This window comes from Pinus tabuliformis, chromosome 5_1 (assembly GCF_031772625.1).
Source record: "Pinus tabuliformis cultivar Carrire ecotype Pingquan chromosome 5_1, CPIR1, whole genome shotgun sequence".
NCBI classification, from domain to species: domain Eukaryota; kingdom Viridiplantae; phylum Streptophyta; class Pinopsida; order Pinales; family Pinaceae; genus Pinus; species Pinus tabuliformis.
Genome location: NC_142305.1, coordinates 527,805,102 through 527,823,912, shown reverse-complemented (window position 1 = coordinate 527,823,912; position 18,811 = coordinate 527,805,102). Strand labels below are relative to the sequence as shown.

Sequence of the window (18,811 nt, the reverse complement as noted above, 5' to 3'; positions counted from 1 at the left end):
AGATTCAACCAACAACTTGTCTAAACCCTGTTGTTTTACTAGCTTAATGGATTTGATATCTAGATCAAATTCAAGAATTTTAGCTATCCATCTCCCTCTCCTACCATCTGTATTAGGTTGGGTAAAAATAGTTTTGACAACATTTTTTGGGACATAGGCAGTAATAGCGGAATGAAAGACATAAGTTCTGAAAGATTTTAGGGCTTGTACTAGGGCATAGGCTTGTTTTTCAATGATGTCATATTCTAGCTTTGCATCTCTCATAACTTTACTAAAGAAGGCAATTGGCTGGTCATCTTGGTTATCATATTTTTGTAGTAAAACAACAACTAAAGTGGCATCAGAAGCAAAAGAAAAAATGCTAAAGAGCTTTGTATAATCAAGACTAGCTAGTAATGGAGCTTCAAAAATAGCCTTTTTGATTTGTGTAAATGCATATCTAGCTTGCACTGTCCATTTAACCTCATGATCTTTCTTCAACATATCAGTAATATCTTTAATAATCTCAGCATAATTTGGTATAAATCTCCTTAGAAAATTAATTCTTCCTAAAAAGGCTTGAATTTCTTTTTTATTTCTGGGTAGACTAATTACCTCAATGGCTGAGACTCATTTTGGATCAATTACCACGTCTTCTTTTGATATGATGTGGCCAATTAACTTTCCTTCCTTTATGGTAAACAAAGATTTCTTTCGGTTGAGCGAGATTTCGAATTTTCTGCATCTATTAAAAACTGTTCTCAAGTTCTTTAAGTGTTTTTCATCAGACTCTGAAAGCACAATGAGATCATCCAGATAAATAACAATAAACTTAATAATTTTACCAACAAAAGCTAAATCCATTTCCCTTTGAAATGTTGCTCCTACATTAGTTAAGCTGAAAGGCATCCTAGCATACATAAATGTACCCCAAGGAGTTGTGAATGTTGTTTTCTCTCTGTCTTCTGGACTTACCAAAATTTTGGTATATCCAAAAAAACCATCTAGCATGGATATTCTACTAGAACCTAAAACCCTTTGAAGTAATTCATCCATTGTAGGCAATGGGTAATTGTCTTTTAAGGATAATTTGTTCAAATTTCTAAAATCCACACACAGTCTAATTTCACCATTTTTCTTTTTTACATGAACTAAATTTGCAATCCACTCAGAATATCTAAGAGGAACAATAATCTTGGCATCGAACATTTTCTTAGTTATTTTTCAATGGTTGGAAGCAAAATTGGATTTACTCTTCTTAATTTCTGTTGGAATGGTTTGGCTTCTGGTTTAAAGGGATCTTATGCTCAATGAGGCTTGTGTCATAGGACCAAGCAAAGACATATTTATAATGTTTTAAAAGATTGATATACTTGTCTTTTATGTCCTTAGGTAATGATGCTGAAATTTTCACATTCTTGATTTCTTCATGAGTTCCAATGTTACAGTCTTCTACATCCTCTTGTTGTGTATTAAATAACGAAGTTTTTAGAACATCATTATTGTCAAAAAGCTTTTCAAGAGGGATTAGACCCTTGGGAATGTAATTGTTTGGCAATTGGAGGATATTATGATAAGCTATCTTATTATTTAACTATGAAGCTTCATTTTCATGAGTTGATTTATGATCAATAATTTGTTCTTCCTCAATTTGTAAGGCTAAAAATTCATCAATTGCTTGCAGGAAAATCTTCAATTGTTCATCATCTTCAAACACTTGCCAGTATCTAAGATTATCAGAGATTGAAGGCCTATATTTTACCTGAATTTGATATTGTAATTGCATTGGATTAGGAGTTTTAAAAGAGCTTGCAAAAACTGCTAGAGTCTGCATAAATGTTCTCATCTCTTGGGATTGTTGTAATGTTGAAGGATAGAAAATAGTTCTCTACAAAATCCCATACCTCATTTCGGTAAGATCTAAGCCTAGGATGTTTTGCTTGGCATAGATTTCTTACTTGTTTTACAATCAATTCTGAGTCACTGAAAACACTTAAGTTTTGAACTTTGAGACTTTTAGCTAACTCAAGGCCTAGAAGTAGGGCTTCATATTCTGCTACATTATTAGTAACATCAAAGTCTAACTTAAAGGATTGGGTTATGTTTTCTTTATCTGGAGAAATTAATACAATTCCTGTTCCAGCCCCATCTTTAGAAAAATCCCCATCAAAGTATAACTTCCAGACATCAGTTTTTATACATTTAGGTTTATTCACAATTTGCTCAATGCTAAGTTGGGAATTTTGGAGATCATTAGATGATAATGTGAAACATCCAAAATCCTGATCAACAACATAAATCAGATGATTTATTGCTTGATCAGCCTTACAAACAGTATTAATGAATCTTACCTCTCTGTATAACCTAAGATGTTCACCCCCATATACAGGAATAGTAGCATAAGACATATCCATCTATAGATTTCCTCCTAATTTGGCACAACATGATCTAGATAACAACATTCCAAATTTTGGGGGGATATCTGTGACTACAATGTCTAGCACTACACTCTTTACAAGGATTTGTGCTAAAGTTACAACTAGGTCTTTGATCAGTCCGAGACAAGGAACTTTCTTGGAGTCAAAGGTGTACAAATCATGGTAAGGTCTAGTAATTTGCAATTGCAATTGATCCATGATTACTTTGGGCATCAAATTATGAGAGGCCCCAGAGTCTAACATACAATTATATAAAAAGAAAATCATAAACTTTAAGAGTAACATAAAAGGGAGGAACGTTCTCATAAATCATGTCAAAACTAGGAAGAAAAACCACTGAAGGCTTTTCATCTTGTAAACTAATTACGCCACCCTCAACATCTATACTTGAGGATTGGATCCACTTTGATACTTGGTTTCTGTATCCTAGGTTTTTGGAGAGTTCAGACAGTGGAATAGGAATTTTGACTCTCTCTAACTCTTTCTCTACATTAAAAGTTGTTAAATGTTGTGTCCCTATAATACTAGTGATTACCCCATTATTATTGTAGTTGTACCTCTTATTAATATTGTTGTGCCCCTTTTGTCCCCATATTGTTATTATTGTGCCCCATAGAATCCCTCTATTGTTATTTTTGTGGCTTTATATTACTATTGTTAGGTCGACTGGGTTATATTGTGACTCCTTAGACTCCTATATATGGAAATGAGGTTTTGTCATTTGAATCATCGAAGAATTGTTCATTTATGTAATGTAAAGGAGGTTGCCCCCTCGAAGAGACTGAATTCTAAGGCATTGATCTATCTTTTCTATCTTTTTCTTGAGCTGGTTCCATAACATTTGGTATCAGAGCTTTGAATTCTAGAGTTTTGCTGCTCCAAACAGGTCATCGTGGAATTTTTGCTATAACTTTTTCTGCGACGTTTCAGAAGCTAAAAAAAAAAACCCATTTGAGAAGACATTGTGCTGAATCTCAGGGCTGAAGTTTAGAGCTTTTCACGCTATATTTGCGGAGATATGATCTGAGGAAGTTGGTCTTTTTGCAGACTCTTGAATTACATTCCAAACAGGTGACCTGGGGAAAATTGTCATAACTTTCTCTCTGAGCATCGGATTGAAATTTCGTAAGGTACAGAAAGAGGACGGACTGTAGTTTCTTTTATATATTTTTCAGTGCCAAAGGTTGAAACAGTGACTCGTGGCACATCGTACAAGTTCGCTCTACTAAATTAGTCTATAATCAGGTCACTGTGGGAAATTTCGCATAACTCTTCCTTGGAGAATCTAATTTGGATCACACTGGTGGCATTGGAAAGAGGACACAGAGGGCTACTGTAGGTCACAATTTCAAAACTAAATGATTCAAAAGTACAGAGATACATCAGAGGCAATATCGAGCTCCTACCAAGTGAAAAAAGGTGTGTAGATTTTTTAAAATTTTTGCTTAAGCTTGGTTTGAAAATTTATTTTGAAGGAATTCAAAGGGCTTAGTAGAGCATTATTATCGATAACTGATGCCCCGAGGAAAGAAAATGCAAACACCTAGTAAGCAACCTGAAAGCTCTAGCATGACTCATGAATAAGAAGAAGAAATGCTACATGATATATCAAAATTACAAGACCAGGTGCAACAAATGTCACTCTCACAAAAGCTAATAGAAGCTAAGATGGACGATTTGAAGATAGATTTGAAGACAAATTTGAAGAGAGACATGGCAGATTTGAAGACAGATTTGACAAATTTTCTACAAGAAATACTTACTAATGGTGAAAAGGTAGTAAAGGAAACTCATGATGCAAACAAAAGAAATGTTAATCATGATTTCATAGAATCTAATGTGGGATCGAAGACCCACCATATTCCAAAAATCGATATGAGGAAATTTGATGGCAAGAATCCCGCAACATGGATATTATAGATAGAGCAATTTTTCGATCTCAATAATGTGTAAAACACACAAAAGGTACATATTGCAACTTTATATTTGGAACCAAACCAATTTGTATCGTATCAATGGCTTTGCTCTCGTAAACAAATTATCACTTGGGCAAATTTTACGGAAGAATTGACAGCACATTATGAGGATACAAAAAGCAGCACTTTTTTTAGCCAATTGATAAGTCTCAAACAAAAAGGGTTCAATAATGGAGCACATTGAGGAGTTCCAAAAATTGAACATAAGGGTAAAAAACATTCCAAAGGAGCATAGGATTGATGTGTTCATAGGGACTTTAAAGGATAATATTCAACATGATGTTCGCCTTTGGGAACCTGATTCATTAGAGAAGGCATTCAGGTTAGCAAGAAAAATGGAAAGCAAAATTATGGCAACCAGGAAGCATACCACTCACAACTATAAAGATGGAAGTGTTGTTGTCCCTAGTCTTCCACAACCTATAAGGTTGACACCACAACAATTGGAAGAAAAAAGAGCAAAAGGGCTTTGTTACAGTTGTGATAGCAAATACACTAAAGGTCATAAGTGTGCTGAGAAATTATTCTACATAGATTGTGAAGAGGAAGAAGAAAAGAAGCAAGAAAGGTCAAAAGAAGAGGATATACTCCAGGAACAAAGCCTTGATAAAGAAGAAATGAATCTGACCATATCTTGCAATGCATTGGCGGGAATTACCACTCTTCAAACCATCAAGATAGAAGGACAAATCAAGAAGAAAAAGGTGATAGTGTTGATTGATTCAGGAAGTACCCACAATTTTATTCATTGTAAGGTAGCAAAAGAATTGAATTGCTTCTTATATCCAGCACCAGAGTGTCAAGTGATGGTTGCAAATGGAGGAAGAATAAATTGCTTTGGAAAGTGCCATAATATCAAACTATCCATGGGAGAATATGTATTGACTAGCCCAATGTTTTCCATTCCAATGGGAGGTGTTGATGTTGTACTAGGAGTCCAATGGCTACAATCCTTGGGTACAATAGCTTTTAATTTTCAAGAACTTTTCATGAAATTTTCAGTGGAAGGAAAGGAAGTTGAATTAAGGGGTATTGCAGGGAAACCGGGAAAGATAATTAGCTCTAACGGTATGACAAAGCTTCTAAAAAAGGAAAAAGAGGTGTAATTGCACAATTATGTTCACTAGATGTTTCCACATTGGAATCATCTATTTCTCCAGATCTCCAAAAAGTCTTGGACAATCATTCCAAGATATTTGAAACTCCCAAAGGTCTCCCACCTATTCGTGATCATGATCATGCTATTCATTTTATTCCAGGAAGTGTTCCAAACATCAGGCCGTACAGATATCCCTATGCCCAAAAGAGTGAAATTGAACGTATGGTTGCAGAAATGCTAGAGGCTGGTATGATTCAACCGAGTCAAAGTTCTTTCTCTGCTCCAGTAGTATTGGTGCACAAGAAGGATGGATCATGGCACATGTGTCTGGATTATAGGGAGCTCAACAAGCTCACTATTAAAGATAAGTTTCCCATTCCTGTCATTGATGAATTACTGGATGAATTGCATGGATCAATTCACTTCACCAAGTTGGATCTTCGTTCAGGATATCATCAAATTGGAATGAAGACTGAAGACATTCCGAAAACAACATTTAGAACTCATGAGGGTCATTATGAATTTTTGTTCATGCCTTTTGGCCTTACCAATGCACCTTCAACATTTCAAGGTTTGATGAATTCAATTTTCAAACCATTCCTTAGAAAATTTGTGTTAGTATTTTTTGATGATATACTAATCTACAGCAAGTCTTGGAAGGATCATGTTGAACATGTTGACAGGGTGCTACAACTATTGGAGGAGAAACAATTATATGCAAAAAGATCCAAATGTTTCTTTGGAGTACAAGAGGTGGAATATCTGGGTCATATTATATCTCATGAAGGAGTTAAGGTAGACCCTAGCAAAATTAAAGCCATTAAGGAATGGAAAATTCCCACATCCATAAAGCATCTGCGAGGATTTCTCAGGTTGACAGGGTATTATCGCAAGTTTGTTAAGAATTATGGGAGAATAGCAGCACCTCTAACAACATTATTGAAGAAAGATGCATTTTCATGGACTCCAGAAGCAACAAAGGCCTTCGAACATCTTAAAGAGGCAATGTGCCAAGCACCGGTCTTAGCTACACCGGACTTCACAAAAACCTTTATTGTGGAATGTGATGCTTCAGGAAATGGAATTGGTGTTGTTTTAATGCAAGATGAAAGACCCATTGCTTTTGAAAGCTGTCCAGTCAAGGGAAAGTTTTTACACAAAGCTATTTATGAGACGGAAATGTTGGCAATACTCCATGCACTTAAGGAATGGCGACCCTACCTAATGGGAAGACACTTCAAGGTAAAAGCAGATCATGATAGCCTTAAATACTTTTTAGAACAAAGATTATCCTCTGAAGAGCAACAAAAGTGGGTCACAAAGATGTTGGGTTATGACTTTGAAATCATCTACAAAAAAGGGAAGCAAAATGTGGTGGCAGATGCACTCTCAAGAAAGGATGAGGATGTGGAAGCTTTGTTGTGCGCCATTTCTATTATCCAACCAGATTGGATAAACGAAGCAAGGGAGGAATGGAAGAATGACGAAGAAGTGTGGGAACTTATTCGAAAGTTACAACAAGATTCCAGTACATCTGATACATTTAGCTGGAAAAATGATTTGTTATGGTACAAAGATCGCTTATACCTCTGTAAGAATTCCCAGCTAAAACAAAAGATTCTTATGGAATTGCACACTTCTCCCTTAGGAGGGCACTCAGGATTTTTAAAAACTTACCACAGGGTTAAGAAGGAATTTTTTTGGGATGGCCTTAAATCAGATATTCAAAAGTTTGTGGCAGAATGTTTGGTTTGCCAACAAAATAAAGTTGAAACAATTAAGACACCTGATCTATTACAACCTTTATCCATTCCAAGCCAACGTTGGGAGGAGGTTTCAATGGATTTTATCACAGGTTTACCCAAGTCTGAGGGAAAGAGTGTCATCGTGGTGGTAGTTGACAAACTTACCAATTATGCACACTTTTGTGCATCATCACATCCATTTAAAGCCAGTATAGTTTCTACTACATTTATGGAAACAATTCAAAAGCTACATGGAAACCCAAAGATTATTGTAAGTGACAGAGATCCCATTTTCACTGGAAATTTTTGACATAATTATTTTCTTATCTTGGTACTCAATTAGCTCATAGCTCATCTTATCATCCTCAATCTGATGGGCAAACTAAGATAGTAAACAAATGTTTGGAAGGATATCTTCGTTGCTTTGTATCTAATAAACAGACACAATGGGTGAAATGGTTGCTTCTAGTTGAATGGTGGTATAACACTTCCTTCCATACAGCAAAAAAAATGACCCCACTTATGGCACTTCATGGGTATCAGCGACCATCCATCACATCATATTTAAGAGAAAATTCTAAGGTTCAAGCAGTGGAACATCACATCGAACATCAACAGCAAGTCCTTCAACTCTTAAAGGATAACCTCATGTTGGCACAGAATAGAATGAAACAACAGGCAGATCAACATCGCAGCGAAAGAAGTTTTGATGTAGGTGATTGGGTATTCCTAGGGCTACAACCATATAAGAAAATGTCCCTCAAGCAAGCTAAGAAGGAAAATAAGTTATCACCAAAGTATTATGGTCCGTACAAGGTGTTGCAAAAGATTGGTACTATGGCATACAAATTGGAGCTTCTTGCAGCTTCTCGATTGCAACCTGTTTCATGTTTAAAGAAGGTTATAGGCGACAAGTTCCCAGTTCAAACAATATTTCTAGAACTTGACAAGGAAGGAAAAATTATATTGGAACCAGAAGCAATCACAAAAATAAGAACTCAACAGCTACGAAATCGATCAATTTCGGAGTATCTTATCAAGTGGAAGAACTTATCCGCTGAAAATTCCACATGGGAGGATGAGAATTTTATACAAAAGCATCCAAAACTACTCAGGCGTTGAGGACAACACTTTTTTTGAAGGAGAGGGGCATGTTGGGTCCCTATAATACTACTGATTACCACATTACTATTGTAGTTGTACCCCTTATTAATATTGTTGTGCCCCTATTGTCCCCATATTGTTATTACTGTGTCCCATAGAATCCCTCTAATGTTATTTTTGTGGCTTTATATTATTGTTAGGTTGGCTGGGTTATATTGTGACTCCTTATACTCTTATATATAGAAAGGAGGTTTTGTCATTTGAATCATCGAAGAATTGTTCATTTATGTAATGTAAAAGAAGTTGCCCCCTCGAAGAGGCTGAATTATAAGGCGTTGATCTATCTTTTCTATCTTTTTCTTGAGATGGTTTCATAACATTAAAACAGTGTTTTCAAATGTATTATGTTCATTGAGTTGAGTTAATGGCTGAATCATAGTTGTTTGAATTTCAACAGTGTTTACTGGAGGCTCATTTATTGTGACATTCTTAGCTGGATTTAAATCATACCTTCTGTTTAATTCTGCTATTAAAAATTCTGAGAAGGCTTGATATTTAGAAACCTGAGAAGTTTCTTGATTTTGAATTAAAACTTGATCATTAAAAACTGGAATTTTAACATTCTGGTGTGATGAGTCATTAAAATAATTTATATCATTGGTAACTAATGGTCCAACTTCTTCGAGTTATTGATCATCAATCATCAACGGTGGTTGTATTTGTTGATCAGGGTTGGGTCTTTGTAAAATCTGGGGTTGAAAAAGTCTTTTGTACTGAGCTTGAGGTTTGTTTGATATTTGTTGAAAAACTCTAGAGTCTAGGTTGTGTTTCAATCTTTGAAATTCTATTTGAAAGGTTTCTAAGTAAGGAAGTGATTTCATGAATTTTGTGATCCTCACTGTTATTTTTAGAGGAAGAAGTTCCTTCCTCACTAGATTTCATTTACCTTTCATCTTTTTCAGCCTTTCCTTTGAGTTTGGTTGAGGCTGATCTATTAGCCTCAACCTCAACAGCATTAGTCTGCATATCTGCTAGGGTGACATATGTTCTTTCTCTAAATATAACAACAAAATTATCATCAAATCCCTTAGAAAACCTAACGTTGGCAGCAACTATTAGTGGTTTAAAATCTGGTGGCATTTTATTGTAAATTTTATTAAATCATTTTATAAAATCAACCATAGGTTCACCAGGGTTTCTTTTTAGGTCATCAAATTCAATCAGATAGTAAATGGGATCCTTTTAACTCCCCATTGGTTTTTATAGATGGTAATTAATTCATTCCAGTTAGGGATAGAGTTGGCTTGCAGTTGTCTAAACCAAATCCTAACATTGCCTTCAAGAGATTGAACAAACAATCTCATATAGACATCTTCATGCTCTATATTCATGTTATCAGCAAAATCTAAGAAGGCAACCAAATGATATTCAACAGACAAACCAGTTTCAGCATTGAATCTAGGTAAGTGCTTCAAATATCCATCTAGGAAGTTATTTAGCTGATTGGGAAGAACTAAGGTTGCATAACGAGCCTTAATGATGGGTCGAATACCAGCCATTTGATTAGATGAGGATGAGGAGGATGAAGATGTAGTTTGAGAAAATGAAGATGGTGAAGGCGATGAAGATGAGCTTGTAGGAGTTGTAGGGGGTGAAGATGAATTGGAAGAATTTCTGGAAGTTTTTATTTTTCCTAGAGTTTGTATGACTAACTTTTGTACTTCTGGGCCGAACTTTCCTTCACTATCAAAAAAAGGATTTGTATACACGGAAAATCTTTCCTCAGGCTTAAAAAAAGTAGATGGGTAGGTTTGGATTACTGAAAAAATAAAATCACTAGGCTTTAATTCTGGTAATTCTAGACCTATTTTTGCTTTTGATTTAGGAGATTTTGAAAGAGGTTTAGGAATCTGATAAGATTCTAACTGATAAACGAGGAGAGCTAACTGCAAATCAACTCCTTTAGATAAAAATTCCAACACTTTTGGTGGTAAGTCTGATAGTTCAGGAGGAATTTGAACAGGTTTAAATGGATCAGTCTTAGAAAAAATTTCAGATGGATGTATAATAGAAGCAGAGGTAGAGGCTTCTAGTCTTTGTCTTCCAGAGACAATTCTTACCAATCTCTCAGGATCTGATAGTGGAGAAGAGTTGTGGATCTGAGAGAGGCCTAGTGTGTCTACGTGAAAGCATTTTATTTTGGTGGAATCGCCAGTTGAATGATTTTAAACTACTAACCTTTTATTCACTGTTAAAAGGTAAGCTTAATCGTTGTCCCAGGGAAAAATAATTCAAGATTTTTCATTCCCCGACAACGACGCCAGTCTGATGTTGTATCTTTGAAGATAATTCTAGGTTAGGAATTATGCCAGGCCATCTATAATGTTTGTTGGTTTTTAAAGTTTTTGGATGACCAAAATCCTAAACTGTTTAAACATGTGCAATTTATTAATTACTTATGCTTTATTAGAAGGGCTAATTCTTCACCTCTAACAGTAGTTTAGCTTTGAAGAGATATGTAAGGTTGAAACTTTAGAAACTATATGATTTGTTAAACATCAAACAAATTATTTAACCAATCATATACAGTGGATGCACGTAAAATACTTTTACAGCCAAACAATATACGTTTGAAATTTAAGGGAAAGTGACAATTTAGTGATGAGGAGTTAAATAAAAAAGCTATTTTAATTAACTAATCTCTTTAAACAATTATAACTTCATAAGGGATTTTAGATAAATTGAAAATCAATATTATCATACCCAAAATTCCCACAAACTTCCAGCATATGTAGATTAAAATAGAGTGAAAAATAATAACAAAGACGAACTTACAAGGACACAAGTTGTTTTGAAATGAATCCGGAATCCTTTTATTATTTCAGAAATAACTTTGAAGGATACAAGTTTGCTCAAAGTCTATCACAATGGTTCAACCATTTCTAAGTCTCTATTCTAAGTATTTATAGAAATATTTACATTTCAGATCAAATTTCAAATAAAATACATTTACAAAATAATATCTGCTTAAAAACACAGATACTTCTAGATATAGTAGGAAAATCTGTTGAATTTTGTTGCACTATTGAGGCTATGTAGGAGTCTGGTGATGACTATTGCTGCTTTCCTGGAAATGTTGTTTCTTTTAACTTCACTCGACCAATTCTAGCAATCGGTCCCACCTTTCTTCGCTTGGGATAGAAAAACTAACCATATTTCTGAACCTTTCATCCACCTCGATGTAAGTGTCAAAAGTTGGTTTATTTACAAAATTGTGGTGGACCTCGTGCTGGATATTCAAATCAAACTGAATTCCCTATATGAATGCTTCCCCACTGATCATTCCTTTGGCTTTTGCAAACTTGGAAGTATCAGCACCTATGTTGCACAGTTGTTCTTGATAATTTTCTAATGGGATCAATTGGCCATTAGAATTCCTAAGAGTAGGAAAGCCTTTTTCTTGCAGAAATGTGAATTTTATGTTGAATCTTCTGACCTGCAACTCAAGATCTTTACATTTATTTTCCAATTGTATCATCAAATTCTTCTTAGTCAAGATCCTCTTAACTTCCATGTCTGTTGTTGTTCTTTTTGGAATGTTCAAGTCTTCTAGTTCCTCCTTGGTTTTGGAATTTAGGAATTTGATGATTCTTTGTGCTTCTATTGGCGTGTGCTCTAAATCCACCTTTGTATTTTCTACTGCTGTCTTATTTATGTATAAGTTATTTCTATTCAAAAATGATATGTATTGACGACCACATATCTGTTATGTTGATATTTATGTTTTGCCAAACGTTGTTCTTAGCCTCTGCTAGCATTTGAGTTACAAAGGGCTGGTCTTCATACTTTTGTAGTTGCTGCATGACTTTGTAATTTTTCTGAAGTTGTGATAAGTATGCATTGTCAGTTTTAAGTTTACTTTCCTCCATCTTGGACAATTTTGCTGATAATTTTTCTTTTTTTGTCTGAACAACTGATCCAAATCTCTAGTAAGCTCTTCTATAGATTCTGAAACTGTAGTCCTTGTAAAAGTTTTTGTCACTGTACCTGTGCCCGATGTAGATACTCCTGTTGCTTCCCACTGTTGTTTTTCTATCAACAGTGCTTCAATGCCCCGCTCCATCTTTTGAATCTGAACATTTTGCTCAACAACTATAGTAAAATAAATTCCTTCTCCATTTCTATATTGGCAACCTCTTTAGCTTGAGGATGCTCTGTGGAGGGAAGCTTCAATTGCTTCCTCAATGCTTGAATGTCTGCTTCCTTGTTTTTTATGAGCTCTTCTGTTGCTTTGATATCCTTAGGATCATGTCCTAGATTTATGATCAAATCTTCTAGAGATTTGATCCTGTTATCTTTAGCAAAAGATGACATTTTTCAATTTTAAACTAAGAATTTATATTATTCAAAGATGACTGTAATTTGGAAACAGTCATTGCTGAACTAGTAAGTGATGAAAAGATCATCTCCCCTGTTTGTTTATGTAAATCGATCTGATCGATTTCATGTATTTTCTTAGTATCAATTGAAAATATGGAGGCTTTATAGTCTTCAACACTCCCGGGATCACCCAACATAGTTATTGGAGAATAAAAAATTGACCTAGCTCGCGCTCTGCTCTGCTCTGCGGAGTTGAAACAGAGTTACAGCCGCCATCGATCATCGACGCAGCCATGAGCGGTCCAGGGGGCGGGGAGGCCGCTCCCACCCCTCCAATTTCATCTGAAGAAGCATTTCGCAGCCTTTTAAAGCAGCAAGGGAAGAAACGCAAGTCCTCAGAGGCGCCGAAGTTCATTAAGAAACTTGAAGAGATTCCTGAGATTGCTCTCCCAGAGGAACAATCGATCAAAATCGCTCTAGCTCTGGCTGACAGAGGCCTAGTAGGGCAGTTTATGGGCCGTTGGCCATCCACAAAAATCACGGACGAATGGATTCAGCGAAACTGGAGACCTCAGCTAAAAAACAACGTGATCTGTTATGCTGTGGGACGAGGCTACTTCATTTTTGAATTTACATCCAAAGAAGATCGTGATTTGGTGTTCAGAAACGGGCCGTATTTTATGGGAAATCAAGGTCTGTACCTAAACAAATGGAGCCCCGACTTCGATCCCTCCGTAGATGTCCCTAAGGAGGCGCCGGTCTGGGTTCGCCTTCCTAATCTCCCGATACACTGCTGGAGCTATCAATCCCTGCAGAAGATCGGAAATGGGCTGGGTCGTTTCATTGACAAAGCTGATCACAAGGGCCAATATACCTGCGCCAGAATCTGCGTGGAAGTCGATCTGGAAGCCGGTCTGCCCGAAGCGGTCAAGCTCACAGTTGGAGAATGGCAGCATTATCAGAAGCTGGATTACGAGCAGTTGCCGTTCAAATGCCGAACCTGTCATGAGCATGGACATTTCCAGCGAGACTGCCCAAAAGCTTCAGCAGGGATCACGGTTGAAGAGGAAGGATGGAAAGAAATTAAAAAGGGAAAGGCTGTCCCAAAGCCCCCGGGGCAGAATACCTCTGCATCGCTGGGGAAGCCACAATCTAACCCAAAGCTCAATGCTGATTTCAAAGATGGCTCCTCCTCAGGAGAAAAGGTGGAGGCCATGGAGACACAAGAGGAAACTGGAAATAAGTCAAAGCAAGTGAAAGATATTGAAGACGAATCATCGGCTCCTCCAGTTGATGATGGTCAGAAGGGTAAAGAAGGTAATGAAGAGCACATCAGTCTCACTTCCGAATCTGAGGAAGATTCAGAAGAGAGAGACTCTGAAACTGATAACTCGCAAGTCATTCCTATTAAAACGACAAGGGGCCGGAAATCCAAGAAGAAACAGCGTGAGGAAAAAACTTATCTAGATGTCCTCCAAGGTTCCCAAAAAACCCTCAAAGGAATGATGAATACGAGATTTGGGCGCAAGAGTAACAGGGCTCCAAAAGGAGCCTCAATCCCTCAAGTCAGTAAATAATGAAATACGTCTCCTGGAACTGTAGAGGATTAGGCAGCAGGTTGAAAGAGGAAGCCGTCAAAGACATAGTGAGAATATATTCGCCTGAAATCCTCCTCGTCCAGGAGACTAAGCTGGAGGAACTCCTTCTCCTCCAATCCAGTAAAGTATTTTGGCCAAAAGGTCAAGGAAGAGCGATTAGTGCAAGAGGCGCTTCTGGTGGAATAGCCACCTTCTGGAACAGCGCCATTTATGATCTCATTCAAGAAAAAAGCAGTCCCCATTGGCTTTTCACTCAGCTCCTTCACAAAGATTCTGGTCAACAGGTAAGTATGTTTAATCTATATGCTCCTGTTTTGCCAGGGGAAAAAAATTTTTGTTGGAACTCGCTTCAATCTTTTCTTTCAGAACAAAATCCAGGAAATATTATCATTGCAGGGGATCTGAATGTCACCCTTGCTCTTGATGAGAAAAAGGGAGGCTCCATTGTCAGGGACCCTGCAAGAGAATGGGTTGAAGATATTATGCTGGGCTGGGACCTGGAGGATATTAAACCTACTTCAGGCAAATTCACCTGGTCCAACAAAAGATTAGCCCGCAATCACATAGCTGCCCGTTTGGACAGATTCCTTGTCCATTCTTCCTTCCTGACTTGCGGTCTTATGGCCACTTCTAAAATTCTTCCAAATCTCACTTCTGATCACAAGCCCATCCTCCTTGAGCTTTCCCTGGATGGTAATTTAGGCCCCATCCCATTCCGGTTCAGCCCTCTGTGGATTCAGCAAGAAGGATTTCAAGATGTAGTTTTGGATGCCTGGAATAGGCCTGTCCATGGTTCCCCATTCTTTGTGTGGGAAGAGAAAATTAGGGTTTTAAAAAGAAGTCTTAAGGAGTGGGCAAAAAGATTGGAAACACCTACTGCCAAAAGAAAAGAATCTCTCAACAGTCTTGCTGCTCATCAAATAGCAATGGAGCATAGTCCTGTAACACAAAATCTCCTTCAAAAAGAAGTCGAGTTGCAAAAAAAGGTTCACAGATCTAGCAGGGAGGAGGAAGAATTCTGGAGACAGAAATCTAGGAATTTATGGTTAAAGTCCGGAGATAGGAATACCAGCTTCTTTCACAAACAAGCCGAAGCCAGAAAGCACTTCAAAACAGTTTCTGAGATACAATACCAAAACACAGTGATAAAGGATTTTGATGGCATTAAGAGAGTTGCTTATTCATTCTTCAAAGATCTCTATTCGGCTCCTGAAGAAAACCCTATTGATCCCTAGGCCTATCCGATGGACTTAATTCCCAATAGCGTTAAGGAATCGGACAACGCCATGTTGACTGCTCCGATCAGCTTGGACGAAATTAAGCAAGTTCTGGATTCTATGGAGCCCGATAAAGCCCCAGGCCCTGATGGGTTCACTGTCAGGTTTTTCTTGGCCTGCTGGTCGACAATTAAAAAAGATTTATTGAGAATGGTCAGAAAGTCCCAGAATTGTGCAAAGCTGGGCGGTGGCATCAATTCGGCATTTCTAGCCTTGATCCCAAAGGAGAAAGGCGCTTCCGACTTCAGCAGATTTAGGCCCATATCCTTGTGCAACTCTAGCTACAAGCTGGTCTCCAAAATAATTGCCAACAGGTTAAAGAATATTTTGCCAGCCATCATCCCTGAAAATCAAGGCGGATTCATAAAAGGAAGAAAGATATTGGACAACATTGTGCTGGTGCAAGAAGCTGTCCATTCAAGTTGCCAAAGAAAAGAGAAAGGTATGGTTATTAAGCTCGATCTGGCTAATGCTTTCGATAGGGTGAGACACGATTTTTTGTTCAATGTAATGAAGAAACTAGGTTTTTCATCCGCCTTCATAAACTGGGTGAATGCCTGTATTGCCTCGCCATGGATCGCGCCACTGGTCAATGGCCGCTCAACTGACTTCTTCCAAGCCTCTAGAGGCCTCAGACAAGGCTGTCCCTTGTCTCCACTCCTTTATGCTATTCAGGCCTCGGTCCTCAATTTCCAGCTTGATCACAATCAGAAGATTCAAATTCTGCCTGGCCTCAGAACTACTCAGAGGGTGAAGGATATCAATCATGCACAGTTCGCAGATGACACATTGCTTCTTGGAGGAGCCAGCCTAATCTCTGCCAGATCCTTCAAGAAGGAGCTGGACATTTACAAATCGATCTCAGGCAGCAAAATTAAGCATCGAAAATGCTCAATCTATGGCTGGAACTGCTCGATCAAGGAGCTGTCTGACATTGCAAGGCTTTTAGAAATGGATGGAATTCGTAATTGGGAGTCATTTAAATATCTCGGGATCCCAATCTTCTAATCCAAGATTCCAAACCCAAATTTGCCCATTGGATACCGCTGCTCGATAAGTTAAAGAACAGAATCCAAGCTTGGGGTGCCTCATGGCTGAATAATGCAGGGAAAGTCATCCTGATGAAGTCGGTCCTTATAAGTATGCCTCTTTACCAAAACTCTGTTCTCCTCGCCCCCAAATCCTTTCTCAGCAAAATGGACAGTTTGTTGAGAAGATTTCTATGGGAAGGTGGGAACAACAATGACAGAAGGATCCATTTAGTGAACTGGGAGACCATCAAGAAACCACTTCTGGAAGGCGGCCTCCATCTGCGTAACTTGGTTGTTCAAAACCTTGCTTTGGGATCCAAGATCTTGTGGAATTTAGTTTCCGGTAAATCTAGTTGGAGCAAAAGAGTCATCTGGAAGAAATACTACCAAGGGCAACGCTTGAGATGCCTGGATAAGCCTCCAAGAACCTTAAAAGGATCTCCGATCTTCAATCTCTGCAGTTCTGCTATGGAGCAATTCAGCCAGCAACTTTACTGGATCCCTGGTAATGGGAGAAAAATTAAAATCTGGGAAGACTCAATTCTGGGTGACCAACCTTTGATTCATGTGGAGGGGCTTGCAAATATCAGAGCTTGGCTTCAGTCCTCCAACTTGCACACCTTGTGGGACATTTCCACCTGGAAGAACGATCCAGATAGGCTTTGGGATTGTTGGAATCTGGGGGAGATTCCTCTTATGTTGCAGGGGGAAGCTTCACTTCTGCTGGATCTGCTTCAAGGCAAGTCTCCCTCAAAGGCCACCTCTAAAGACAAAAGAGGCTGGGGCTCCCTCTCAGGCTCTTACACAGCTTTCGAAGGTTACAAATGTATAATGGCTGTCCCTTATGCTCCTCCTGATCCAGATAAATGGAAATTTATATGGGATTTCCCCTCTCTCCCCAAAATTGACTTTTTCTGTTGGACTGTTGCGCACAATAGCATTCTCACCAGAGATAATTTGAGAAGAAGAGGGATGGAAGGGCCTTCCAGATGCCCCCTTTGTTTGGCTGCTGAAGAAAATGTCAATCATCTGCTGTTGCTATGCCCATTTGCTCAGGTAGTCTGGAGGGGAGTTCTGAGGTTAGACCCTGCAAATTTTGTTCTTCCAGAAAGCATCTCTACTCTGCTCCGAACTTGGGCCATTCTACCTCCCTTTTGCCTTAAAAAAAAAAGTCTCCTCAAAATAAGCTGGATGTGGATCCCTAAGTTTATATGCTGGAAGCTGTGGTTGGAGAGGAATAATAGGATTTTCAGAGGAGAAAGCTGCAATTCTACACGGGTAATTTCTAAAATCAAAGCTCTGCTAGGCGAGGCTTTGGAAGCCAATTCTACTTCCAGGAATGAAATGAATTTGGTCAAAGAAGAGGAGCAATGGCTCCAAGAACTGGTACCGAATCTGAATGAAAGATCCACACCTACTGCTCCTATCCATGCCAACTGGGAGATCAGACTGGAGGAACAGGAGTTTATCAAGTGGAGATCAACCTTAGATGAACATTGTTTGTTCTTCGATGGGGCTTCTAAAGGAAACCCTGGGGTGGCTGGCAGTGGTGGGGTTCTTTTGAAACCTGGAGGATCAACAGAATTGCGATTCCATTGGGGTCTGGGCACCGAAACCAACAATAGAGCAGAGGCTCTAGCATTGTGGCAAGGGTTGAATCTGGCGATTAATCGAAACATCCTCTCTCTCTGTGTATTTGGAGACTCTAGACTCATCATCCAGGCGATGTCCTCTCATAAGACTCCTCATCAGGTTCATTTAGCCACTGTTATCAAAAAAATTCAACTCTTACTGCCCAAGTTCAGAAAAATCTCCTTCTATCACATATTAAGGGAACTCAATTCTCAAGCTGATATGGAGGCCAATCTTGGCTCCCTCTGCAACCGAAGAGCACTGGTGGTCAATTCGAGGGAATCCTCCTGTCCCATTCCATAATGTTTCTGCTGTTCGAACCGCTGCTCCTATCTGCTCCAATGGTTATTACTCTGCTCCTCCTTCCCCTGCTTCTCGGGACCTTCCCTCAAGGTATTTTCAATCTATGTAAAGTCTTGATATCAGGCCCGCTCTCAGACAACCTTCCTATCAATGTCTCTATCTCCTGTCAGAGCTCTACTTGCGGATTCAAAACAGTCCCTCAAAAGCCAACTCAGATCCAGATCAGAACCTACCCTGTTCTCTCATCCG

General features: G+C 38.3%; 1 protein-coding gene across 1 annotated transcript; it reads left to right on the top strand.

The window, feature by feature from the left end:
• The first annotated feature begins 14,939 nt into the window (after positions 1 to 14,939).
• On the top strand, positions 14,940 to 15,554 carry LOC149165856 (uncharacterized). The gene has a single exon (XM_089429956.1). The coding sequence runs from the start codon at positions 14,940 to 14,942 to the stop codon at positions 15,552 to 15,554; it is 615 nt and encodes a 204-aa protein (XP_089286082.1).
• Positions 15,555 to 18,811: the final 3,257 nt, after the last annotated feature.

What these genes read in the sequence shown, in the direction of transcription:
- LOC149165856 (XM_089429956.1), top strand. Translation starts at nt 14,940, where the DNA reads ATGGCCACTTCTAAAATTCTTCCAAATCTCACTTCTGATCACAAGCCC.